The sequence below is a fragment of the Bufo bufo genome, chromosome 9 (assembly GCF_905171765.1).
Source record: "Bufo bufo chromosome 9, aBufBuf1.1, whole genome shotgun sequence".
In the NCBI taxonomy this organism is placed as follows: Eukaryota; Metazoa; Chordata; class Amphibia; order Anura; family Bufonidae; genus Bufo; species Bufo bufo.
Window position 1 is genome coordinate 72,724,945 of NC_053397.1, and position 26,316 is coordinate 72,751,260.

Consider the following 26,316-nt stretch of genomic DNA (forward strand, 5'->3'; position numbering starts at 1 on the left):
CCTGTGCACACCCCTCCACGTACTGACTGATAGTTCGGCCCCATTCAACTTCTGGGTCTCCAAATTGTCCACGTGGCCAGAGCTAGCCTTTTATGCCTTGGAGGTGCTGGCCTGCCCGGCGGCCAGCGTTTTGTCTGAACGTGTATTCAGCACGGCAGGGGGCGTCATTACAGACAAACGCAGCCGCCTGTCCACAGCCAATGTGGACAAGCTGACGTTCATAAAAATGAACCAGGCATGGATCCCACAGGACCTGTCCATCCCTTGTGCAGATTAGACATTTATAACTACATCCCCTTAACAATATATGTCCAGTGTTGGGTGACATGAAGCATGATTCTCTGCTATGACATGAAGCCTGATTCTCGGCTATGGGACCTCTGTCTGGGTGCCGGGGCCTAAACATATCTGACAGTGGCCTGTTCCAGTGGTGGGTGACATGAAGCATGATTCTCTGCTATGACATGAAGCCTGATTCTCTGCTATGGGACCTCTCTCCTCTGTCTGAGTGCCGGGGCCTAAAAATATCAGACAGTGGCCTGTTCCAGTGTTGGGTGACATGAAGCCTGATTCTCTGCTATGACATGAAGCCTGATTCTCTGCTATGGGACCTCTCTCCTCTGTCTGGGTGCCGGGGCCTAAAAATATCTGACAGTGGCCTGTTCCAGTGTTGGGTGACATGAAGCATGATTCTCTGCTATGACATGAAGCCTGATTATCTGCTATGGGACCTCTCTCCTCTGTCTGGGTGCCGGGGCCTAAAAATATCTGACAGTGGCCTGTTCCAGTGTTGGGTGACATGAAGCCTGATTTTCTGCTATGACATGAAGCCTGAATCTCTGGTATGGGACCTCTCTCCTCTGTCTGGGTGCCGGGGCCTAAAAATATCTGACAATGGCCTGTTCCAGTGGTGGGTGACATGAAGCATGATTCTCTGCTATGACATGAAGCCTGATTCTCTGCTATGGGACCTTTCTCCTCTGTCTGGGTACCGGGGCCTAAAAATATCTGACAGTGGCCTATTCCAGTGTTGGGTGACATGAAGCATGATTCTCTGCTATGACATGAAGCCTGATTCTCTGCTATGGGACCTCTCTCCTCTGTCTTGGTGCTGGGGCCTAAAAATATCTGACAGTGGCCTGTTCCAGTGTTGGGTGACATGAAGCTTGATTCTTTGCTATGACATGAAGCCTGATTCTCTGCTATGGGACCTCTCTCCTCTGTCTGGGTGCCGGGGCCTAAAAATATCTGACAGTGGCCTGTTCCAGTGTTGGGTGACATGAAGCCTGATTCTCTGCTATGACATGAAGCCTGAATCTCTGCTATGGGACCTCTCTCCTCTGTCTGGGTGCCGGGGCCTAAAAATATCTGACAGTGGCCTATTCCAGTGTTGGGTGACATGAAGCATGATTCTCTGCTATGACATGAAGCCTGATTCTCTGCTATGGGACCTCTCTCCTCTGTCTTGGTGCTGGGGCCTAAAAATATCTGACAATGGCCTGTTCCAGTGTTGGGTGACATGAAGCTTGATTCTTTGCTATGACATGAAGCCTGATTCTCTGCTATGGGACCTCTCTCCTCTGTCTGGGTGCCGGGGCCTAAAAATATCTGACAGTGGCCTGTTCCAGTGTTGGGTGACATGAAGCCTGATTCTCTGCTATGACATGAAGCCTGAATCTCTGCTATGGGACCTCTCTCCTCTGTCTGGGTGCCGGGGCCTAAAAATATCTGACAATGGCCTGTTCCAGTGGTGGGTGACATGAAGGCTGATTCTCTGCTATGACATGAAGCCTGATTCTCTGCTATGGGACCTCTCTCCTCTGTCTGGGTACCGGGGCCTAAAAATATCTGACAGTGGCCTGTTCCAGTGTTGGGTGACATGAAGCATGATTCTCTGCTATGACATGAAGCCTGATTCTCTGCTGTGGGACCTCTCTCCTCTGTCTTGGTGCTGGGGCCTAAAAATATCTGACAGTGGCCTGTTCCAGTGTTGGGTGACATGAAGCTTGATTCTTTGCTATGACATGAAGCCTGAATCTCTGCTATGGGGCCTCTCTCCTCTGTATGGGTGCCGGGGCCTAAAAATATCTGACAATGGCCTGTTCCAGTGGTGGGTGACATGAAGCATGATTCTCTGCTATGACATGAAGCCTGATTCTCTGCTATGGGACCTCTCTCCTCTGTCTGGGTGCCGGGGCCTAAACATATCTGACAGTGGCCTGTTCCAGTGTTGGGTGACATGAAGCATGATTCTCTGCTATGACATGAAGCCTGATTCTCTGCTATGGGACCTCTCTCCTCTGTCTGGGTGCCGGGGCCTAAACATATCTGACAATGGCCTGTTCCAGTGGTGGGTGACATGAAGCCTGATTCTCTGCTATGACATGAAGCCTGATTCTCTGCTATGGGACCTCTCTCCAATTGATATTGGTTAATTTTTATTTATTTTATTTTTATTTTAATTAATTTCCCTATCCACATTTGTTTGCAGGGGATTTACCTACATTTTACTGCCTTTTGCAGCCCTCTAGCTCTTTCCTGGGCTGTTTTACAGCCTTTCTAGTGCCGAAAAGTTCGGGTCCCCATTGACTTCAATGGGGTTCGAGTTCGGGGCGAAGTTCGGGTCGAGTTCGGATCCCGAACCCGAACATTTCCGGGAAGTTTGGCCGAACTTCTCGAACCCGAACATCCAGGTGTTCGCTCAACTCTAGTCATCTATCATCCATGGTCACCAAGTTGTTTTAGACAGATTTAGGCTACTTTCACACTAGCGTTTTAGTTTTCCTGTATTGAGATCCGTCATAGGGGCTCAATACTGGGGGAAAAAAACCGCTTCAGTTTTGTCCCCATTCATTGTCAATAGGGACAAAACTGAACTGATAAGAATGGAATGCTTCAAAATGCATTCCGTTACATTTAGTTCCGTTCCCATAAAGGAGAGCAAATCGCAACATGTTGTAGTTTGCTTTCTGTCCTGGGATGCAGAGCAAGACGGATCCGGCATGACCCCCAATGCAAGTCAAAGGGGACTGATCCGTTTTCTCTGCCACAATCTGCCACAATAGAAAACGGATCCGTCCCCCATTGACTTTCAATGGAGTTCATGACGGATCCATCTTGGCAATGTTAAAGATAATACAACCGGATCCGTTCATAACGGATGCAGACGGTTGTATTATCAGTAACGGAAGCGTTTTTGCTCAACCCTGCCAGTAAAAACGCTAGTGTGAAAGTAGCCTTATTAATACTAAAGCTGGAAAATTGGACAAAACTTTGGCACAAATATAGTCATAGTCATCTGGCACAAATCTTTTTTTAGAATGGTGTATGTAACGCCAGTGTTAATAAATGGCTTTCAATTTCATGTATGATAATTTTTATTGCCCATACAAAAAACAGATACCTTACATGTTATACTGTAGCTAATAAGTCTTGAGCGTTTTGTTAGAATCCTACATCAGAACAAGTCTATAAAGCAGACCCAGCATAAGAACAGTTAAAAAAATATATAGGAAGCTCCAATTTGTGCATAGGCTGTGTCAGGTCACAGTGTTCTTCACATGTAAAGTGCTGCTGAGACTATTTAGATCCATAGAACAGTCACCATTAGAATGAGGCCAAATAATGGAGGAGCCTAGAAGAGACAAGAAAACCCACTTGAATAAAATTTACTTTCAACTCTCTGGAAAACATTTTTTTGTTTCAGTACAAATAAATAATAATATAATGTACACTTCAATGAAAATCTCTATAAAAGTATGTGTATATAAAATTGCCTTCTGATGACAAAAAAGTGACAATTATACAGATATAAGTTACAAAGTCACCACCAGTCTCTTCATTAGCAGCCTGTTACACACCAGTTGTGCATGAAGTTACTTCTACTTTAGGCTAGGTCTACACGGCGACATTTGTCGCACCAGTGTCACGCAATTTTTTTTATAATGTCAGTCTATGGTGTCGCACTGCAACATGCAACATGCTGCGACTGCGACGCGACATTCGAGATGGATTTTTCTGCGACTGTTGCGTCGCAGTCGCAGCATGTTGCATGTTGCAGTGCGACACCATAGACTACCATTATAAAAATTGTCGCGCGACATTGGAGCAACAAAATGTCACGCGACAAATGTTGCAGTGTGGTTGTGCCCTATCTGTCGCGCGACTTATTGTCGCGCAACAAATATCGTCGTGTAGACCTAGCCTTAAAGGGACTGTCAGCAGTTTTGACAATGCCAAACTCCAGCCAGCAGTAAGTAAGTGCTGGGGAAAGCAGTGCAAACATTCCCCTTGTAGAGCTTTGAAGAACTTAATATGTAATATGGAAAGATCGGAACTAGTGTTGAGCGAATCGAATCCGACGAAGTGGAATTCGATCCAAATTTCAGGATAAATTCAATTAGCTGCAAAGCCGAATATCCTTGTGCTTCCTGGTAGCGAATTGATTTAACCTGAGATAGTGTAAAAAACCCAAAAAATAATCATACTTGCCTCCTTCGTTTGCTCGGGCTACACTAAACACCTGATCAGTGGGGGTGGAGTTTCGGACGTCCGCTGATTCCTTAAAGGGAATCTGTTATCACATACAAGTAACTAAAGCCACCAGCCTCACTAGATCTGCGCTTGTCACCAGTTTCTAATGCTGTTTACTGATTTTCAATATGTTCCCTCAGTATAGAGAAATGACTGCTTTTAGGTTATGTAAATTACCCTCTTGGTACAACAAGGGCGTTACCATTGCACCTCATTGCATCCCGAGGCTCCGTTCAGTTTTCTATGGTGGCCCCATGCCTTTTTTGCCCGCGCCGCCCACCTCTGTGACTCACGGGGCCAGGCAGTCTGCTCTCATGCCTGGCCCTGAAGTTTCGCGGAAGTCTGCCTGGCCCAGTCAGTCAAAGAGGTGGGGACCTAGCCAATAGAGGGAGGGGGGAGCACGGCCCGGCAGAAAAAGACTTAGTCAAGCCTCTAGGTGCAATGGCAACGCCCTGGTTGCACCATGAGACCAATTTACATGATATAAAAACCCTTATTTCTCTGAATTGGGGCCACATATTGAGAAGCAACAAACAAGGCAGATGGCTTTAGTTACACGTATGTGATGACAGATTCCCTTTAAAGATGAATTACAGCTGGTACAGGCTGTACTATTGCTATATCTATTCCTTGTGCCTTGATTTAGAGCTCATGCACACGGCCGTTGCCCAGCTATTTCGTGCATTGTGGACCGCAATCTGTGGTCCTAAATGCACGGGCATGATCCATGCGGCTGCCACAGACGGATGCAGACTGATTCAACTTGAATGGGTCTGTGTTCTATCAGCACCGCAAAAAAATAGCCTTTACATAACCTTTATTTTTTTTCGGTGTGGAGGCACGGAGAGAAATCCTACGGAAGCACTCTTTAGTGCTTCCATGGAGTTCCATGCCTCCACACCGCACCTTCCAGATTGAATGACTCAAATGTTTGCGGGCCTTAATACGGGCCAGGCTGAGCACACAAACAGCGTGGGCTTTCTCTCTGTGCCACAGCACTGCAAAAAAATACAACATGTTTTATTTTTTTGCGGTGCAGACGGATCACGTACCGATTCACGTTGAATAGATCTGGATCTGTTTGCGGCAACCACATGGATGATGCCCGTGCATTGGCCTCCGCAATGCATGGAAGGCCCGGGCAACGGCCATGTGCACGAGCCCTTAAGCTGTGTGAAAGGAGGTCACGGTACTTGCCAGCTCTATAGAATCGTGTTCTTTATTGGCTTTATAGCAGGTTCACATATGGGATAAACACACACACCTGGGGTGGCAAATGGGCGTTTCGCGTACACAGGAACTTAAGAGTTGTCTACATAAAAACGGCCATTGGCCATATCCCATATGTGAACCTGCTATAAAGCCAATAAAGACCACGGTTTAAGTGTAGGTCACAGCAGCGGATTTTGCAGCACTTCAAGTCTCAACACAAAGACTCTGTTTGGTATCTGGTATTTCTGTATTTATGATATAGTCCATTTAAATCTCTCACTGCACACATGTTCCATTAAATAACTTGATATTTTAATGCTTACAGTTTGTTGGAATCCACTGTTTTCAGCAGTTGCACCATTAGTACCAGTTGCACCATTAGTACCAGTTGTACCATTAGTACCAGAGGTAGCATTAGTACCAGAGGTAGCATTAGTACCAGTTGTACCATTAGTACCAGAGGTAGCGATGTAAGTGAGCTTAGAGCTTGGAACGCCAGTCCAGTACACGAGTTTTGTTTGCACCACCGTAGCCCTAAAAAATATGAAAAACAGAAGGTCAAATGATAAATAGCTCTAAAGCCCTGAGTGATGTCACAGAAGGGTGGGTTATTTTGGCAACTTCTGGTAATATGCAGCCATTTTGTTATTTTCTATGGTGTTAAAGGGGTTCTCTGAGGCTTTACCTAAATTTTCTGTTTCAGTTAACCTGTGTAAGATAGAGAAATTCAGCAGTACTTACCCTTCTGTCATGGCTTTGTTTCTGCGGCTGTGGCCATGTGACTGCCCGACTGGCTGTGGGCTCTTTCACTGAAATCCCAACCTGTGCCTTCCTGTTCAGCTTGATGTACATTATATAGCTGAACAGGAAGGCACAGGAGCACATCCAGTTAGGACTTCAGCGGAGGAGCCCACAGTAGTCTGGTGGTCACATAATCACAGCCAAGATCACGGAACCAGCGGTGTGACGGAAAGTTAACTTCAACAGAGAATTTAGATAATGCCCCAGAGAGCCACTTCAAGCACCTATAATGTACAAAGCAACTTAGGAACCTACCCTTCAGACTTTGTATGGCACTGGTATATTACATAACCCAGTAGATCCATTTTACTAATTCTGATCAGTTTCTCTGTTTTCTTTTACCAACGCTGGGTTCACACCAGAGCTAGTAATTTCTTATTGTTCTGCTCCATTAGATGTTCAGAACAATGAAAATAATTGCTGGATTTAGCATATAACGGAACCGAATGTTGCTGAACAGACCCCATTGTCTATGTTGGGGTCGGTTCACTTTCCAATTGGAACGTTTATGTTTTTTTAAGGTTGGATAAGCCCTTTTATTGCCATTTACTGCCATACATTTATTCATGGCAAAACACTTATCATGATAGCCATTGTCATAGGGTCATAAATGTTAGTAATAAACTTACCTGATGTGTAAGTCTGAGTTGCTGTCTGCTGGAGCCACCCAAGTCACCTGTATGCTTTGTTTGGGTTCGGCAGATGTATGACTAACTGCACTCTGTTAAATAGATATGGAAAATTATATATGAAAACCAATTTGCACAGTTAATAAAGGATGCTGAACATGAGGCTAGAGATAAGTGAATCGATTGTAAAAAAATAAATTTTTTTACTTGCATCTGAATCAAAATTTGTGGTCATTCAGGCAACTTTTGGAAAGAAAACAAATTGGGACCAGAATTGAATTTTGAGCAATTCATCTGTACCTGAGACATTTAAATTTAGACAAATTTCATTCGGTTTTATATAGCTATACCAAATATATCAGCCGTTAGGCATGCACTATTTGTATGGTTGCCAAGCTCTTACTTTAGTACTTTAACAGTAGAGATGACTCCTGATGAAGAGCTGTATGTGACATAAGCATCACAGTGCAACTTGATAGGATGCTGACGCATTATTAATATTAGAAGCCTTCTCAACAATATTCCTGTCAAATAAAACTTACTGCAGTAGAGGTACAATCAAGAGTCTGTGCATTTCCATTGACTTTGAAGGAGCCCACTGGGTTCAAGGAATTGCCATTGCGAGCCTGGATCATGAAACCTGTGAACGTGGCATTACCCGTAAGAGTGACTGCAACAAAAGACAGATGATACATTCTTATTATTGCATGTAGTTCTAATAATTTGTTTAGAAACTAATGGTAAACTTGTCATTATGCAAATAGCAACCGTCAGTCAGACATGACTGTTCCAAAGCAGGTATAGACTGTGCTGACAACAAGTCAAGCGGTCAGGCTGCATGTCAATCAGATTTTCCTAATAAAATGCATTTAAAAAGGTTGTCTCGGAAAAACAACCCTTTTCAAGACACAATTCTATAGGCCAGAATGGATAGCTGCTCTGTTTCTATTGTAATAGACTTGAGTCGACCATGTATTACATGGTAGGCCATTCATTTAAATGGTCACCACTCACCTTGCAATACTACAGTTCTGAAATGCCTGGCTGGCCCTGTCTTGTCCTGGGGTTGCCAGTATTGGGACCAGGGGTGATCAGCTGATTATCCTGTGGCCACATTCTTATGGGACCACCTCTTTATGTCTCATTAAGACAGTGTTTCCCCTATTCAAAGGATAGGAGATAAGTGTCTGATCAGTGGGGTCGAACCACTCGGTCCCCACGACCATGGGAAAGGAGGCTAGTGCTCCCCATTTCAATGAAGCAGCAGACATACATGCCTGTCCGACACTACATTCATCTCTTTGGAGCTGCCAGAGATAGCCAAATGCTAGTACTTGGATATCTCAGCAAGTACTCAACCACCCCCTTGGGGCATGCATGCATGCCCACCACTCCATACAGGGGAGAAGGGGCAGCCCCGAGTCCCCAGTTATTGAACCCCCGCCAACCAGACACATCTTTTATCCTGTGGTTAGGGGATTAGTTGTTTCAATGGCACAACCCCTTTAAGTAGAAAACTTCTAAATTTAAAATTCAGACAACATTGTAAAGATGGTACCAGATTAAGTTAAGTAACGAATCACATCTATAGGTAAGATATTTCTTAGGATGGGGAACTAAAACTACTTGTTAGTTACCTGTAAGTTCTTCTCCTGCACTGTAGGTACTTTTAATAAGACTCAGACTGTAAGGGGCAGCAGAGGTCTGTGCATTGGCACCATGTTTGGGCACCATTGAAGAGCAGGAATCTTGAACTTTTCCATTTGGATACCCATTAGAACAGTCAAAGAGAGAAACGATGAGTAGGATGACTGTGCTTTTAACTAAAGGATCCATCTGTTTGGATGATAAAAAATATGTTCTTAATTTAGTTGCTAGAGGAGAAAAAATGGCACACAAGGTGGTCCATGGCTCAGGATCATTGGGTTACAGTGGTGGAAATGTACAAACACTATGCACTCCCCTGCATTGACTGTTCGGACCAGGCACAAATCTGGTGTTGGCATGGTATAAGGTGGTGTATCTAACAGCTGTCTCCAATACTGACAGGGCATCTATCCAAAATGCACCTTGTAGGAGGTAAAGTAATTAAAGGAAAAAAAGTAGTTTCAGGGTTACTTGCTGGAATGATGACACATGGGGTAAGGAAAGGTCATCCACATTATGTTTATTTAGGCTACGCGTTTCAGCACTGGGCTAGTATCTTCTGTAGGCCTCAATAATAATAATAGGTATTTTGGCCTAAGGAATACACTAGACTGCCTAAATGCATGGCGTAAGGAAGAAAAGGTAAAGGCTGTATTAGACAGGCAGATTATGCAGGCGATTGCAGGCAGATTATGCAGGCGATTGTCGGGAAGGAAGCATTTCCGGCAATCGCCTGCTTGCCATGGCTGCTGGGGAGGGGTGGGGTGGTAGGAGCAGTCTTGAGTCGCTGATGAGCAGCTTCCTTCACCCGCATACTGAGGAAACTACTCACCAGCAGCTAGACACAGAGCAGGACCTGAACCAGCAGGTGGTAGCATACTTGTGTAATTGTGTAAGCATGATTTACCAAAGTTATTGAATGTAGAGTGTAAATTGCCTGTTATAAATTTGTTTGGTCAGTAGATGGCAGCAATGGACTAATCTACATTGAAGTTTACTATAGAAAAAATTCTTATATTAATTTACCTTGCAAAGTCAAAATACCGATAATTTATGGGCAGGCTAGAAGTCTCAGAAGGGTTATAGTGAACTGTAATTGCAGTTTTGAGACTGCACTTGGCAAATCACTTGCTGCATCACACTCTCCCCAGGAAAGGGAGAAGTTCTGGTGCAGAGCAGGAAGCGGCAGTTAGGCTCTGCCTGTGAGATGCTGAGGACGTCAGGAACGACTTGCTGTGGAGCTTGGAAGAGGAACTTCGGCTCACAGTGGATTCTGACTACAGCACCGAGGGAAGATTCACTGCGACGAATCCGGGAAGCACGTAGCTGTACGGTCCAGTTTTGAAGGATCAAGGAAAAGTACCAAGTGCTTACCAAACTACCCAAGGAACTGTAAGTGTGGCTCTGCCGCGTCACACCTCGTTGTACTGTACCAGTGACACTTTGGGGACATATAAGAAAGCGGCAAGTTATAGACTTCACTTTGTTGGATTACAAATAGTATTGCGCAATACTTAAGGGTACACCCCAAAGACAAAGCTGGCTCAGGAACATTCAGGCGCAGCCAGGCTGCTTTATGGACTGTGGGGGAATATTTCGCAATAGCTAGTTTAGCGTTAGACAGTATTACTGTTACTGTTTGATTTATGCTCTGTTGTTATCCTGTTTATATATGCAGCGTACGGAGAGGTATGAGGCGGCACTCCTGGGAACCATACAACACGTGCGGGATGATGGACTGTGAGACCCTGTCAGGTAATGCAATGAATAGTGGTGCTCTGCTATATATAAAGTCCACAGTAAACCATGCGATCCAAAAGAGAGAAGGAAATAATGATAGCGGCACTCACCAATTGTAGCAGAATTCTTCTTTATTTCCATATGAAGTATAAGTTACAAAGTGCTGGGGCGGACATGAGCGTGAGAGTACTGAGTGATCAGCTGGCGAAGGCCGTTTCGCGCACCTGCGCTTCCTCTGGCCTCTAATCTAGTCGCGCTACCCATGCGCTCATTTAAATGCGTCCATGTTGCCTTAGCAACCACAGACGCTAAAAATATACCTCATCCATTCCGGAACGAGGAGGGTAAAGACATGACATTCCCTGACACTGGGTGTACATATATCGCGTGCATGGCCCTTTAACTGTGTAGACAGACACTTAGATCATTTCGATCATTTAGTCCCAGAGGACCCATGGCAGCAGTGCGGACAATCCACTCCACCTCCTTCTGCAAAAGGAGGCGGTCTCTATCTCCACCTAGTACTGGGGCGGGGACATGTTCAAGGGCTGCAAATTTTAGGCATTTGGTATTACAATCGTGTCTATTACGGACATGATCAATTAGCCTGGGACAACCCTTACCTGACCTTACTGAGTTGATATGCTCCCTGAATCTCTCATACATAGGGCGCATAGTCTTCCCTATGTAGAAAGACCTACAGGAGCATAGCACCAGGCATACCACGTATTTAGTCCTGCATGTGGTGAATTGCTTTAGGGGTATTCCCATCTTGCTACTTCATTCTCAATTGCTGCCAGCTAGCTGTTCACTTCCTGGTTTTTCTGCTGCTAAGGCTGGGCGGGCTTAGGCAGCTAGAGTGAAGGCCGGCCACGCCTCCTTATGACATCACACTGAGAACTGAGTCCTGTGCTCCTTCATGTGAAAAGTATGACTCATCAGTCTGCAGTGTGTGTGAGGGGAATGGTCACTCAGAGCCATGTGACGTGAGCTCAGTGCACAGTAACACCTGGCTGTTCTGCAGTTTTACACATAAAATATCTGTCTGATCTTTTACAAACCCATTCTGTGCATCAAAAACTATAATTCCATATTATACATTAGCTCAAAAGCTTGACCAACCCCCACCCACCAGCACTGATGCAGATTTGTTTCCATTACAGCTGTACTCTAATTGTGTATAAACCTCACACTATGTATCTTTATAGATGCATATACAGCTCAGCTACATGTGTCTTCTCCAGTCCCCTAACATCACTTTGGCTGAATGGCTTCCTATACAGCCCTGCTACATCTTTATTCTACTCCCCCACTAGCACTGTGTCTGAAAAGCTTCATATACAGCCCTGCTACATCTGTCTGTTTATCTCTTCAACCAGCACTGTGTCAGAACAGCAGCATATTCAGCTCTACTACATCTGTTCCTCTCTTCAACCAGCACTGTATAAGAACAGCCGCATATTCAGCTCTACTACATCTGTTTCACTCTTCAAACAGCACTGTATCAGAACAGCCGCATATTCAGCTCTACTACATCTGTTTCGCTCTTCAAACAGCACTGTATCAGAACAGCCGCATATTCAGCTCTACTACATCTGTTTCTCTTTCACCAGCATTGATGCTGACCTGCCACATATACAGCTCTGCTACATCAGTTTTTCTATTCAACCAGCACTGTGTCAGAACAGCCGCATATTCAGCTCTACTACATCTTATTCTCTCTTCAAACAGCACTGTATCAGAACATCTGCATATTCAGCTCTGATTCATCTGTTTCTCTTTCACCAGCATTGATTCTAAACCGCCACATACACATCTCTGCTAAATCCGTCTATTTCCTTCACCATTAGTACTGTGACTGAACAACGCTTATTCAGCTCTGCTACATCTGATTCTATCTTTCATCCGCATTGATTCTAAACCGCCACATACACATCTCTGCATAACTGCCCCCATAAGTGCCTCCTCCATCCGCCCCTATAAGTGCCTCCTCCATCTGCCCCCATAAGTGCCTCCCATCCATTTCATATAGTTGCCCCCAGTGTCCATCCATTTCATATAGTTGCCCCCAGTGTCCATACAATTCATACAGTTGCCCCCAGTGTCCATAAAATTCATATAGTTGCCCCCAGTGTCCATACAATTCATATAGTTGCCCCCAGTGTCCATACATATCATAGAGTCGCCCCCAGTGTGCATCCATTTTATATAGTTGCCCCAGTGTCCATAAAATTCATAGAGTTGCCCCCAATGTCCATACAATTCATATAGTTGCCCCCAGTGTGCATCCATTTTATATAGCTGCCCCCAGTGTCCATAAAATTCATAGAGTTGCCCCCAGTATACATACAATTGCCCCCTTTGAATTCACGATGAACCCCCTTTATTGCCCCATATTCAATAATCGTTGGTGGATTAGTGGGCCTGTAGAAATTATGCTTACCTATTAGGAGATAGTATCCCGGTCCTCCGACGTCCGTCCGCTCACTCCGCTGACTCGCCCAAACTGTTCGGATGCCCGCGCATGCGTAGCTCTATCTCAGATGCGCTGGATATACTGCGCATGCGCGGATGTGCGCGTTCACGTATTACAGGAGAGGCCGGCCGATGGATATCTTAGGCTGTGGTGCGCAGGCGCGGCACATGGATGCGGCCGGCGAGATGAGGCCGTATCCATGGGACACCAGGATAAACACAGGGTTCGAAAAGGACCTTTTTTAGGACGAATGGTATGTTTTTTTAAAAGACATATATAATAAGAAATGTTCAGTGGGGGGCAATGATTTAATGAAAGCCTATTTAATGAAGTGGGAATACCCCTGCGTAATACCTGCAAAGAAAAAATACTTGCCCTGTAGAGCATATTGACAGAAAGAACAGTCCCCACATTTGTAATTTCCTATTGGTAAACGTTCAGTGAGCCATTTACTAGTTCTATTCTCCTTAAGCCTGCTTCTCACCAGCTTGTCCTTAATCGTGTGGCACCTTTTGAAAGTAATAAGAGGTTTATTATATGTTAAATCCTGGAGCCCCTCTTCATTCTTGAGGGTGTCCCAGTTTTTAAATATGACCTGTTTAATGGTGTCCGCTAAGGGACTGTATTTGAAGGCAAATGCAAATCTTTTTGCAACACTTTTTTTAGGATTGTTTTTCTTTAGTAATTCACCCTGTGTAAATCGGCCTGCTCTCTCTAAAGCTGCATTTAATTCTGCTTCCGGGTATCCTCTATGTAGGAGTCTCTCCTTTAATTCCTGGGCCTGCGTTTTACAACCTGCTCCTGCGCTATTGACACGTTTTAAGCGTATAAACTGTCCATACGGGACTGCCTGTTTTACGCTACGTGGATGATAACTGTCATAATGGAGCAATGAATTAGTGGCGGTAGGTTTACGAAAACCGGTGGTGACGAGAGTGCCCTCGTCAATTGTCACACGTACATCGAGGAAATCCAATATGGTACCCCCGAAATTTAATGTGAATTTCATGTTCATTTCATTATGATCATTTAAGAACTGGACAAAGTTCTCACACACCTGCTTCGAACCTTGCCAGACCATAAAGACATCATCCACGTAGCGTAAAAATAGCTTAATGTGTTGCAAGTATGGATTCGAGGTAGAATAGACATAGCGGAAGTGTGCAGTGATCTCTATGCGTATTACTGCAAGGCACAGTGTTCTACACCACTATAAAGGCTCTCTGCAGCAAGGAAATAGCCGTTTTTAACGAAATTCGCCACAAATTTATTCGGATCGAACCAAATATTTCCCCCAAAAAAATGGAGAACCAAATTTTGGAAAATTTCGCTCATCTCTAGTCGTGACACCCTCGTGACACATACTGAATCATTGTTTGCCGGCAGCAGTTTGCTTATTCATTGTATAATGGGCGGCAGTATTACACTGCGAAATGATTGCTAATGAGCGTCACTGAGAACGATCATTAGCCATAATCTGGCAGACTATCTGCATGATAAACTCTTAAGGGAACCCATGAATTTAATAACCTGTAAATTCCTGTTAAACAGCAATCACCTCCACCCAACATTTTCTGTAGCTGAAAATAAGATTTACACAAAGTTGAGAAGAAATTTTTAACCATTCCTCCTGCAATTGTGTTACAGGTACTCCATATTTATGGGATGCCTTGTATGTACAGCCAACTTCCGATCATCCATCTGAAGGTTAAAGGGGTTTTCGGTCACACACACCAAAAAAATATTCAAATGATGAAGTTCTGAGTGCATTTGACCCATCCGGCCTTCTTCCAACACACAACTTTTACTAAAGAAATTATTTAACAGGTCTTCACCAGTATTTGAACCCCAGACCTTCTGTGTGATAGGCAGAAGAGTTACCATTACACTACAGACCAGCTATTTTCTTCACAGGCTTAGCACTAAATAAAGAGTATATTACTGAAGGGGAAAAAAAATGTGTCATTTACCAATCACCATAAATAATTTTACTAAAATTATTCTACAAGTCTGAGTGAGATTTTAACCACAGACCTTCTGTACAGTAAGCAGCTGCCTAACTTACTTCTCTATAGAAAATGGGATTTGTTATTCCTTTCAGTATTACAGTTTTTTTTTATTAAGTGTCATAAAACAGTATTTGGTATCCCTGTAATAATAATAACAACCAGTAAAATATAGTAAAGATATTATTTTTGGTGATTGGTAAACAGCGTAAATAAAAATAAAGATTTGCCTGTATGTAGCCCTGAAATTCCTGATGGCAGTCCTAGATCCAACCCTGCTAGAAAAAACTCACCCTATGGCCTCATGCACATGACCGTGCTGTGTTTTTTTGCGGTCTGCAAATTGTGGATCCGCAAAACACGGATGCCGACCGTGTGCGTTCAGCAATTTGCGGAACGGGTGACCATAATAGAAATGCCTATTCTTGCCCACAATTTTTTTTTTTGCGGGGCCACATAACGGAGCAATGGATGCAGACAGCACACGGAGTGCTGTCCGCATCTTTTGCGGCCCCATTGAAGTGAATGTGTCCGCATTCAAGCAGCAAATAATGCGTCTCGGATGTGGACCAAAACAACATTCGTGTGCATGAGGCCTAAGAGACATCTTCATTGCTGACATCACATCTACAAGGTAGAACATTGAGAGGCAAAGTCAGTGATAATGTTGTGTCTACAGGGCAGAGCCTTGCAAGTCTTGCCACTCCTCAGATGTAGACAGGATGTCATCGGGATAGGGAACCAACACAATGGAAAATGTCATGTGACCATGACAGAGCAGAAAAGCGGGGGAATTACAGATAAATAATCACTATTAGTAAGTAATAACGTGTTGTTTCCTGTCAATTGATGTTGAAAATTGCAAAACCGGTATACCCACTTAATGTGGAACTTTTAAACCATTTTTGCTGTGTGAATTCTTCTTAGTGGGTGGCAACAGCACTATCTGCTTGGCTGCTTAGCTTGGTGCCCATTCAATAGAAGCCTCTTCTGCCACGAGGCCTTTAGACAACCATAATTCAATCAGGACAGCACTCAAAATTTGACTGCAATTAGGTAGCCTTTATTTTTGTCTGCCAAAACTTAGATCATAAGATTCCATTCACACATGAATCAATTAATTGCAATGTTTCGGGTTTATGAGAACACCCTTCGTCAAGATAGAAAAGTGAGGTGTATGATTTACAACTACTTATTTATACCATGTCTGGTATATATTAATTCATGTGTATATGGAATCTTATGACACGATAAAGACTACTAAATTGCAGTGAAATTTTGAGAGTTGTTCTGATATATTGAATTACCATTTCTGCTATGTGAAGTACTATTATGTCTCAGAGTGCGGGCAATTAACCCTCTGTGCCATAATAATATGTCATGGTGATGACTTTGGCTCAGGAGATGGGCCTGTGCCATCATGTAAAGCAACCAACTGTATTATACAGCAAGCACCTGACTCTTACTGCTGGGATCAGAGATAACTGCAATCCGGACAGTTTAACCCCCTTAGATGCTGCAGTCTCTAGGGACTGCAGCATGTGAGCAGTTTGACAGAGGGAGGGAGCTCCCTCTGTCCTTGATTGGCACCCTGCATTTGCAGGGTGATTAGTACATTTCATAATAGAAGCTATCAAAAAAATTGCATGTTCAAGCCCCTAAGTATAAAAGTAAGTATAAAAAGTTCAATAACATTTATAAAAATGAAGAAAAAATGCTTTTCCCATTATATATATATATTGTATTTGGCACAGTTCTTAAATACGTCACAGAGTAGGCTTTTCCAAAGGCACTGTATAGGAGGAGGCTATTATGATGGTCTGCCTGGAGTATCTTTCTACAGGTACATGCAATTTTTCCAAAATGAACAAAGGCATGCAATACCTCAATACGTCTTTGCAATGTCCAACTGCAGGGTGCTGTCCTAGATTGGATAGCCAGTCCCTCTAAGTAGTGTGATGAGCACCAGTATCAAACCACATGCAGTAAAGTATAGAGCCGTATGCGTGCATAACCTTTACTAATTTTGTACAAGCATGGCCCTTAGATGGCCCTTCTGCAATAATCTAATGCTTCTTTAACTCTACTCCTTGCTGGTTTACCAGAAACTACCCAATAGCCAAGGGAGAGTGGGACCAGCTCACCACCTGGCAACTATTAATTAGGACTGCCAATTAACTATTTCCTACCCATGTTCAGCCTTTTGGAATACATAGTGCATAGTAAAGTCACATTAGCCATTTATACCAGTGTACGTGCATAGTTAGCATCTATGAAAGCATCCTAACAGCTTTATCAGTGAACTGTATCATTTACTCTTTAGCAGGGAACCAGCAGGTCACTGCACTTGTCCTGCATAAAACAAGCCTTCATATGGCTATGTTGATGGAACAATTAAAACGTTATGGCTTTTTTAAATCATAAAAAAAAATATATATATATTTAAGTACCAAACTTAAAGTATAACTGTCGTAATATTTTTTTTTGGAGTATTGGATTGTGGTGATTAATATCTCCTTGGTGGCCCTATTTCAACTTTTCACTGTGTATTCAATTACCCCTTAATTCCACATTTTTGTTCCCTGTACTGTCTATTTTTACCTGTGCTTAAAATAGGGTTGCTAGGCATGGTCCGTCCTTCATAGAAGGACGGAGGACGCTGCGTGCAAGGTCAGATTACTGACAGCCAGGGACTGTAAGTAAATGATTAAAGCCAGGTCCTCCCCAGCAGCTGATAACAGTGCCTGGGCTGTGTGCACTTCTCCCTGTCCCTGCGCTTGGCAGACGCTCCCTCACTCAGCAGAGCTGGAGAAGGCAGAGCTGGAGCAGCGCAGACCAGGGAAGGGAGATCTGCCATCTGCTCAGTGTATAAATGAAAGCAACATGTGGTAAGAGGACCCCTTTGTGCTGCAGGAGATTAACCCTTTAGGGGGAGGGCTCTGGTTACTGACACTTTTGGGGGGCTATTGTTACTGGCTAGTGAGGGCAGGTGGGATTAGCCTCATGGTGAGGGCAGTGGCGGCCATCTTAACTGAATAGTGAAATTGCAGTTTTATGCAGACTGGTTGCTAAGGGCTGAATCTTATTAAATATGGGGTAAGTCAGTCTAATAGTAACTGATTCTGGAATATCATGTTATTAGTAACTACATATATGAAAATTGAAATTAGGGTCTAAGTGTGACAGTTATCCTTTAAACTGCATGCTTAAGGGGTTAACAGCAGTACAAACCTGTCGAGAATGCATGCTTTGTATTCTGTACATGTCCATACAACATGTTAAGAATACAGCATTAAAAGGGACTAAAAAAAGTATAAAAGTTCAATAAATAATAAGAATACAATGCACAAACCAAGAATGGCTTATAGTTTTACACACTGTTCTAATCCATATACATGATAATAATTCTTACACATCCCCCAATGTATCTTTCTTTGTCAAAGTATGCCCTTTACCTATATACCTCCAAGATCTCAGCTGGGGTTCTATGTGCTATTGTTAATGATACTTACAGCACTTTGACTCCCTTACAAGCAGAGGCTCCAGGCAGCAGATGGGCTCACACAGACTCTCTTCAGTGTTTAAGTGTGGCAAGAAGGAAAGAGGAAGAAGTAGTATCTGCCAACTCATTGGGAGTGGTATGCATCTCCATAATAATTATTTCAATTTTAACTAGTGATGATTAAGTACCACCTATCTCATAACATAGTTTAGCATTTTTGATAGATGTGTATGCAAATAATATTTTTACACAACACATGTAGAGATGTCGCGAACATAAAATTTTCCGTTCGCGAACGGCGAATGTGAATTTTCGCAAATGTTCGTGAATGGGCGAACCAGGCGAACCGCCATAGACTTCAATAGGCAGGCAAATTTTAAAACCCACAGGGACTCTTTCTGGCCACAATAGTGATTGAAAAGTTGTTTCAAGGGGACTAACACCTGGACTGTGGCATGCCGGAGGGGGATCCATGGCAAAACTCCCATGGAAAATTACGTAGTTGACGCAGAGTCTGGTTTTAATCCATAAAGGGCATAAATCACCTAAAATTCCTAAATTGTTTGGAATAACGTGCTTTGAAACATCAGGTATGATGTTGTATCGATCAGGTAGTGTAAGGGTTACGCCCGCTTCACAGTGACAGACCAAACTATGACAGACCAAACTCCCCGTTTAACTCACCGCAAACAACCGCAAACAGTCCATTTGCACAACTGCAAACTCCCCATTTGCACAAGGTTGGATACCAAGCTAGTCATGTCCCGTTCCTTGTCCTCACTGACGTCATTGAAGGTCTCTTCCTCCACCCAGCCACGTACAACACCAAGGGTCCCCGAAAGGTGACAACAAGCTCCCTGGGACACCTGCTGTGGTTGGTCTTCCACCTCCTCAAAGCCACCTTCCTCCTCTGACTCCTCTTCTTCAGACTCCTCTCTCTGTGTTGCCGCAGGTCCAGCAATCGACGACAACAAGGCTGGTGATGGTGACAACAACTCTTCCTCTTCATGCTCATCTACGGCCTGATCCAGCACTCTTCGCAGGGCACGCTCTAGAAAAAACGCATATGGGATGAGGTCGATGATGTTGCCTTGGGTTTGACTGACCAGGTTTGTCACCTCCGCAAAAGGACGCATGAGCCTACAGCCATTGTGCATGAGCTTTCAGTAACGCGGCCAAAAAATACCCATCTCCGCAGAGGCTGTCCTCTTTTTTTTTTATTAAAAAAATCTGTTCTTACCAGTTTAATCTCTGTTTTGTCCCCTATCAGGGGCTGGTGTGGTGCATGGAATAGATTTTAGGAACCGGGAGATGGAAAAAGATGCTTGGATGGTCCTCTTACTTCCAATTTGGGGCACTGCGCGTGCGCCGTGCAATGTACTGTGCTACCAGATATGAGTGGTATGTTAAGTAGTACTATTCCTATCAATTTAATCCCTGTTACGTCCCCTATCAGGGGCTGGTGTATGGAATAGATTTTAGGAACCGGGAGATGGAAAAAGATGCTTGGTTGGTCCTCTTACTTCCAATTTGGGGCACTGCGCGTGCGCCGTGCAATGTACTGTGCTACCAGATATGAGTGGTATGTTAAGTAGTACTTTTCCTATCAGTTTAATCCCTGTTATGTCCCCTGATAGTGTATGAAATAGAGTTTAGACAACCGCAAAGAGTTGTCAATAGTTGGTGTAGTGATGACTGTGCTCATGCGCACGTTTGGCAGATTGCAGGCGATGGCGGTTTTTCAAAGCCTATGGCCGTGCTGAGGTAGTTCAGTGACAGTTAAGTGACCCAGAAAACAATGATTCTGCAGTGTGGGCCCATGGTTGGCCTAGTAGTCTTTAATGATCACCTTAGATGATCGCAAAGAAAATTAATGTTTTTTCTATGCAAAATTATCCAGCCGATCGCTTTTGGTCTGTTCACAATGAAGCAACGACCTTATCTCATCTGGGGTGTGCCAACATTGCCATTGCCAACACACTCATAGAGGTGATCGCTTCATTGTGATATGCAAGCCCCTTCACCACAACAAGGTAACGATCACGAAGGGGAATTGACACATGTATGTGCCTTTTTTTTGTTTTGTTTTTGCAGCCACAGGCCAGAAAAATTAGGCATGTACACATGCCTGAAAAATTTGGTATTGTTGCAGCCGCTGCTGTAGCAGCAGCCGGAAAAATGTATGTTTTCCAGGCAGAAAGTGGACTAAAACATTGCGGCTTGAACCCTAGTTGGTGGCGGAGAAGTCACGCAAGTCATCCAGCATGCAGAGATTAAATACATTAGGCCTTTTTTAGTCAATTGCATTCCCCAATGTCAGTCCCTTCGGGATCCATGCCTCATTCATCTTATTAAAGGTGAGGTAATCTAGACTTTTTTGACCTAGGCGACTTCTCTTCTCAGTGACAATACCTCTTGCTGCGCTGAAGGTCCTTTCTGACAGGACACTTGAAGCGGGGCAGGCCAGAAGTTCTATCGCAAATTGGGATAGCTCAGGCCACAGGTCAAGCCTGCATACCCAGTAGTCAATGGGTTCATTGCTCCTCAGAGTGTCGATATCTGCAGTTAAGGCGAGGTAGTCTGCTACCTGTCAGTCGAGTCGTTCTCTGAGGGTGGACCCCGAAGGACTGTGGCGATGCGTAGGACTTAAAAAGCTCTGCATGTCCTCCATCAACAACACGTCTGTAAAGCGTCCTGTCCTTGCCGGCGTGGTCTTTGTAGGAGGAGGATTACTTTCACCTCTTCCCCTGTTAGATTCCCGTTGTGCTGTGACATCACCCTTATATGCTGTGTAAAGCATACTTTTTAACTTGTTTTGGAACTGCTGCATCCTTTCCGACTTCCGGTAATTCGGTAACATTTCAGGCACTTTCTGCTTATACCGGGGGTCTAGTAGCGTGGCAACCCAGTACAGGTCGTTCTCCTTCAGCCTTTTAATACGAGGGTCCCTCAACAGGTATGACAGCATGAAAGACCCCATTTGCACAAGGTTGGATGCTGAACTACTCATGTCCTGTTCCTCGTCCTCACTGATCTCATTGAAAGTCTGTTCTTCCCCCCAGCCACGTACAACACCACGGGTACCAGATAGGTGACAACGAGCACCATAGGATGCCTGCTGTGGTTGGTCTTCCTCCTCCTCAAAGCCACATTCCTCCTCTGACTCCTCTTCCTCAGACTCCTCTTCCAGCGTTGCCGCAGGTCCAGCAAGCGATGCTGATAAGGCTGTTTCTGGTGGTGATGGTGACCACAACTCTTCCTCTTCAAGTTCATCTACGGCCTGATCCAGCACGCTTCGCAGGGCACGCTCCAGGAAGAAAACAAATGGCATGATGTCGCTGATGGTGCCTTCGGTGGGACTGACTAGGTTTGTCACCTCCTCAAAAGGACGCATGAGCCTACTGGCATTGTTCATGAGCGTCCAGTAACGTGGCCAAAAAAATACCCAGCTCCGCAGAGGCTGTCCTAGCACCCCGGTATATACAAATACTCGTTGACGGCTTTTTCTTGTTGGAGCAGGCGGTCGAACATTAGGAGTGTTGAATTCCAACGTGTCGGGCTAATGAAATAGAAAGGCAGCTCTCACCTGCGGTAGTTAGATCACCTGATGTGCACGGATGCCGCACCTGGATGCGGTAAAGTCCAGAAAATAGTGAAGAAAAATCCGGCTCAATTCAGGTGAAGTATATAACTTTATTCCAGCGTAATAAAAATCTGTGTACAAGTGTAAATCGACGCGTTTCAGACCTCTTGGATATGTGGGTCCTTCCTCATGACAAACATGCATATGAAATGGCAGCACCTCTAGATATATCCCAAACTAACCCCAGGTTAATGAGTATCACCTGGGAGGAGGAGACATCAGGGGGTGTTCCCATGCAAATCAATCTAGTTAAAAAACCTTTTACAAGCCAAAGTTGAAAACAAACATAAGAAAGAGACTGAGGTATAAATCTTAAAAAATAGTAGTGATGAATGGAAATCAGTGTTCAAAGAGTAATAATCATAGGGTGAATACATATATATAAAGGAAAGGAAAATACTGTGGTCCCATGTCAGTACTGTAAAATAAGATTATGGTGTTTGTTAAGCCCATGGGGCTGGCGAGATCCCAGCTGGAAGATCCAGAAGGCCTCCCTGTTTAGGAGTTTCCTTCTGTGATCTCCCCCCCTAGGTGGCAGGTGAACCCTTTCTATGCCTTTGACCTTTAAACAGGACACATCTCCTGCATGTGCAATTGCAAAATGCAGGCTGGCTGCAGAGACATTACGATCTCTATAATGCGGCACATCTGATATGTGTCTGCGAATCCGGTTTTTTAGCGGATTAGCAGTACAGCCCACATATTGCAAGGAGCACATTGTGCATGTGATGAGATAAACCACATGTTTGGTGTTGCAGTTGATGTAAGACTGAATATTGTATTCCTTTCCACTGGTAGTAGATCTAAACGTTTTCTCAATGGTTGTATGGTGGCAGCAGATACATTTCTTATGTCCACATTTAAAACTACCCTTATACTGTAGCCATGCGGCTTGTGATCTTTTGCCATCTGAGAAAAAACTAGGGCTGATAATATTGCCTAAGGTGGGTGCTCTCTTGGCCACACATTTTATTCCGTTGGACACAATTTCAGACCATTCGCCATCAAAATTAAGAACATAGAAGTACTTTTTCATAATGTTACATATGGCAGAAAATTCTTGGCTGAATTGTGTGACGAAATACGTGGCCTGTTTGCTGTTGTCAGTGCCTCTTGATTGTCTAGGTGTTACAGACTGCTTGGGAAAAATTAGGGACTGTCTATTCATGTTTGAGACCATTTTGGTGGCCCGCTGTATATTTGCGCGTGGATAGTCCCTACGCAGTAATCTGTCAGTTATATTGGAGGCTTCCCTCTCAAAGGCTATCTGATCAGAACAATTCCGACGAGCACGTATCAATTCACCCTTGGGGATACTGTGAATAGTATGGGAGGGATGGCACGACTGGGCTAGTAATATAATATTCCCAGCGAGCTGTTTACTGTGGGTAAACGTATTGACTCTGTTGGTGTAAACCTCCCCCCTCAGGCACAAGTCCAGAAACTGAATCTCTGTTGCATGAGTCTGGAAAACAAATTGTATGCAATCAACCCTGGAATTAAAATATTCCATAAGCTCCGGTATGGATGCCACATCATCAGACCATACCATCAGCAGGTCATCGATGTAACGTCCATACCAGAGCAGGCGATACAGAAGTGGAGAGGTGTTGATGAGGAGAAAGTGTCCCTCCCACCATGCCATAAAAATATTAACGATGGAGGGAGAGAACTTGGCCCCCATCGACACCCACGACACCTGTAAGAAAAAGTTTTCTCCAAACAGAAAATAATTGTGCCTGAGGAGGAAGTCCACCACTAGGACAACATATTCCCTAAGTACCTCCGTGTAGTCACTGTAGTGTTCAAAAAACCACTTCAATGAGATGACTGCTAGATTGTCGGGAATATTAGTATAAAGAGATGTGATGTCAGCTGTTATCCATGAATATCCCTCCCTCCATTCAAAATCAGCGAAGGCTTGTAGCACTGACCTCGTATCCTTTAAAAAAACAGGAATGAGTGGCACCAAGGGTTGTAATAGAGAGTCCACCCACTCAGAGAAACGCTCAGAATAAGAGCCTATTCCAGCCACGATCGGTCTGAGGGGTGGAGGGAATACATCTTTGTGGACTTTGGGTAGCGCATGGAAAATGGGTGCTATAGGGTGTTCCACAAAGATATATTCCTTCTCTCTAGTACTAAAGCAACCACATGATAGCCCCAATTCCAGGAGATTCTGCATTTTTGATTGAAAAGCCCTTAATGGGTCGCTAGGTATATACCCTGGTGTCACTTAACATAGTGATCACCAGAGATTTATATAAACCCCTGTCCAAAACGACCACAGATCCCCCCTTGTCCGCCTCTCTGATGATGATATCCTCCCTCTCCCCTTGATCTCGAAGGGCAATTTTTTCCACTGGGGTCATATTAGAATGTCCCTGTATCCTGGTGGTATCATATAGAAGACATAATTCTTTCTCTACCAGCTCTTGGTATTTGTCAAAAGCTGTCGATCGGGACTGATCGGGACTGAATGGGGTAAAAATCCCTATTATGTGTTCTAAAATGTGGGGAAGTGTTAATGTAGCCCCCCTCGTCGCTAATAGCAACTTGAAGGGAGTTACATTGAACCAGCTCAGCAAAACTTAATGTATTACTGTGTAATGCAGGCATAGCATTGGTATTGACAGACTTATTACTATAATTACATACAGATGTTGCCGCAGGAGCCGTACTGTCAAGTCCCTGGTTCAGGTCAGAGTTCGATAAAGCTTGCGGGGAGGAGGAAATAACGGCATCTGGTGCATCTCCCAAAGGTTCCCCCCGGAAATGCTTCCTCAGTGTGAGGTTCCGGGCAAATCTATTGACATCCAGGATCGTGCGGTAAAGGTTGAAATGGTATGTAGGTGAAAACGATAGTCCCTTCTGTAGAACCTTTACCTGCTCTGATGTGATAATGGATGCCGACAGATTGAGGACTTGTATGTCCTCGATTATCTTTTCTGTCTGGATGGGTAGCGATGGTTCTTTCCGGTGCCTCCGGCCTGCCCTCCGTTTTTTAAGTCCTTCTTGTGTTGGGCAGAAGGTGTCACCCGGAGATTGCAAATCAAGCGCCTCACTGGCTTGTTGTTTCGCCGCTGAATATCTGAAAAGAGCGCCATGGCCGTGTAGGAATGCCTGAAATGGACACACACCTTCCTGGCCTGCTTGAGGACGTGTTGTATGCCTGGGTACTTATGCACAAAGCGTTGTACGATCAGATTCAACACATGTGCCATGCACGGCACATGTGTCAAATTGCCCAAATTCAATGCCGCCAACAAATTGCTTCCGTTGTCACACACCACTTTGCCGATCTCCAGTTGGTGCGGAGTCAGCCACTGACCCACCTGTACGTTCAGGGCGAACAGGAGTGCTGGTCCGGTGTGACTCTCTGCTTTCAGGCAAGTCAACCCCAAGACGGCGTGACACTGTCGTATCCGGGATGTGGAATAGCCCCTGGGAGCTGCAGTTGATGTGGAGCAAGACGCAGCAGCAGAAGAGGACTCAGCCGAGGAGGTTAGCAAAGAGGATGGAGTAGGAGGAGTAGAGGAGGTGGCAGCAGGCCTGCCTGCAAGTCGTGGCGGTGTCACCAACTCCTCTGCAGAGCCAAGCATTCCATGCTTGTCAGCCGTCAGCAGGTTTACCCAATGCGCAGTGTACGTGATATACCTGCCCTGACCATGCTTTGCAGACCAGGTATCAGTGGTCAGATGGACCCTTGCCCCAACACTGTGTGCCAGACATGCCATGACTTCCTTTTCCACAATAGGTTGGGGATTGCCTTTTGTGAAAAAATTTTTTGGCCTGGTACCTTCCACTGCAGTGTCCCAATAGCTACAAATTTTTTGAAGGCCTCATACTCCACCAGCTTGTATGGTAAAAGCTGGCGGGCTAAGAGTTCCGACAAGCCAGCTGTCAGACGCCGGGCAAGGGGGTGACTCTGTGACATTGGCTTCTTACGCTCAAACATTTCCTTGACAGACACCTGACTGTGGGCAGATGAGCAGGAACTGCTGAAGGTGAGAGGCGGAGTGGCGGATGGTTGAGAGGGGGCAAGGAGGACAGCAGTGGTTGACGTGGCTGAAGATGCTGGACCAGGAGGAGGATGGTGGCTTTGAGTTTGTGTGCTGCTTGTACTC

The 26,316-nt window shown here is 44.6% G+C and overlaps 1 protein-coding gene across 8 annotated transcripts; it reads right to left on the reverse strand.

Moving 5' to 3' along the window:
* Positions 1-3,422: 3,422 nt before the first annotated feature.
* LOC120978983 (putative ferric-chelate reductase 1) lies at positions 3,423-18,688 on the reverse strand. 8 transcript variants are annotated; one of them, XM_040407465.1, is made up of 8 exons: positions 18,557-18,688; positions 8,813-9,011; positions 7,718-7,845; positions 7,176-7,267; positions 6,217-6,279; positions 6,137-6,171; positions 6,069-6,100; positions 3,423-3,634 (listed from the first exon to the last, which is right to left on the reverse strand). In XM_040407465.1, exons 2-8 carry the CDS (start codon positions 9,009-9,011, stop codon positions 3,584-3,586), a joined length of 600 nt encoding a protein of 199 aa, XP_040263399.1. In that variant the 5' UTR covers positions 18,557-18,688; the 3' UTR covers positions 3,423-3,583. The 8 variants fall into 8 exon arrangements, with proteins under 8 accessions (XP_040263399.1, XP_040263398.1, XP_040263397.1 ...); XM_040407464.1 differs by having other exon boundaries at positions 6,069-6,094; positions 6,131-6,171; XM_040407463.1 differs by having other exon boundaries at positions 6,069-6,171.
* Between the last annotated feature and the right edge of the window lie 7,628 nt (positions 18,689-26,316).

Bases quoted from the DNA above. Each gene is read 5' to 3' on its own strand.
- LOC120978983 (XM_040407459.1), bottom strand. From the start codon at position 9,011: ATGGATCCTTTAGTTAAAAGCACAGTCATCCTACTCATCGTTTCTCTC. The intron at 6,280-7,175 runs GTAAGTTTATTA...CATATTTTTTAG, and splicing joins AACTCAGACTTACACATCAG to GGCTACGGTGGTGCAAACAA. The intron at 3,635-6,068 runs GTAAGCATTAAA...TGTCTCTTCTAG, and splicing joins ACAGTGGATTCCAACAAACT to GCTCCTCCATTATTTGGCCT.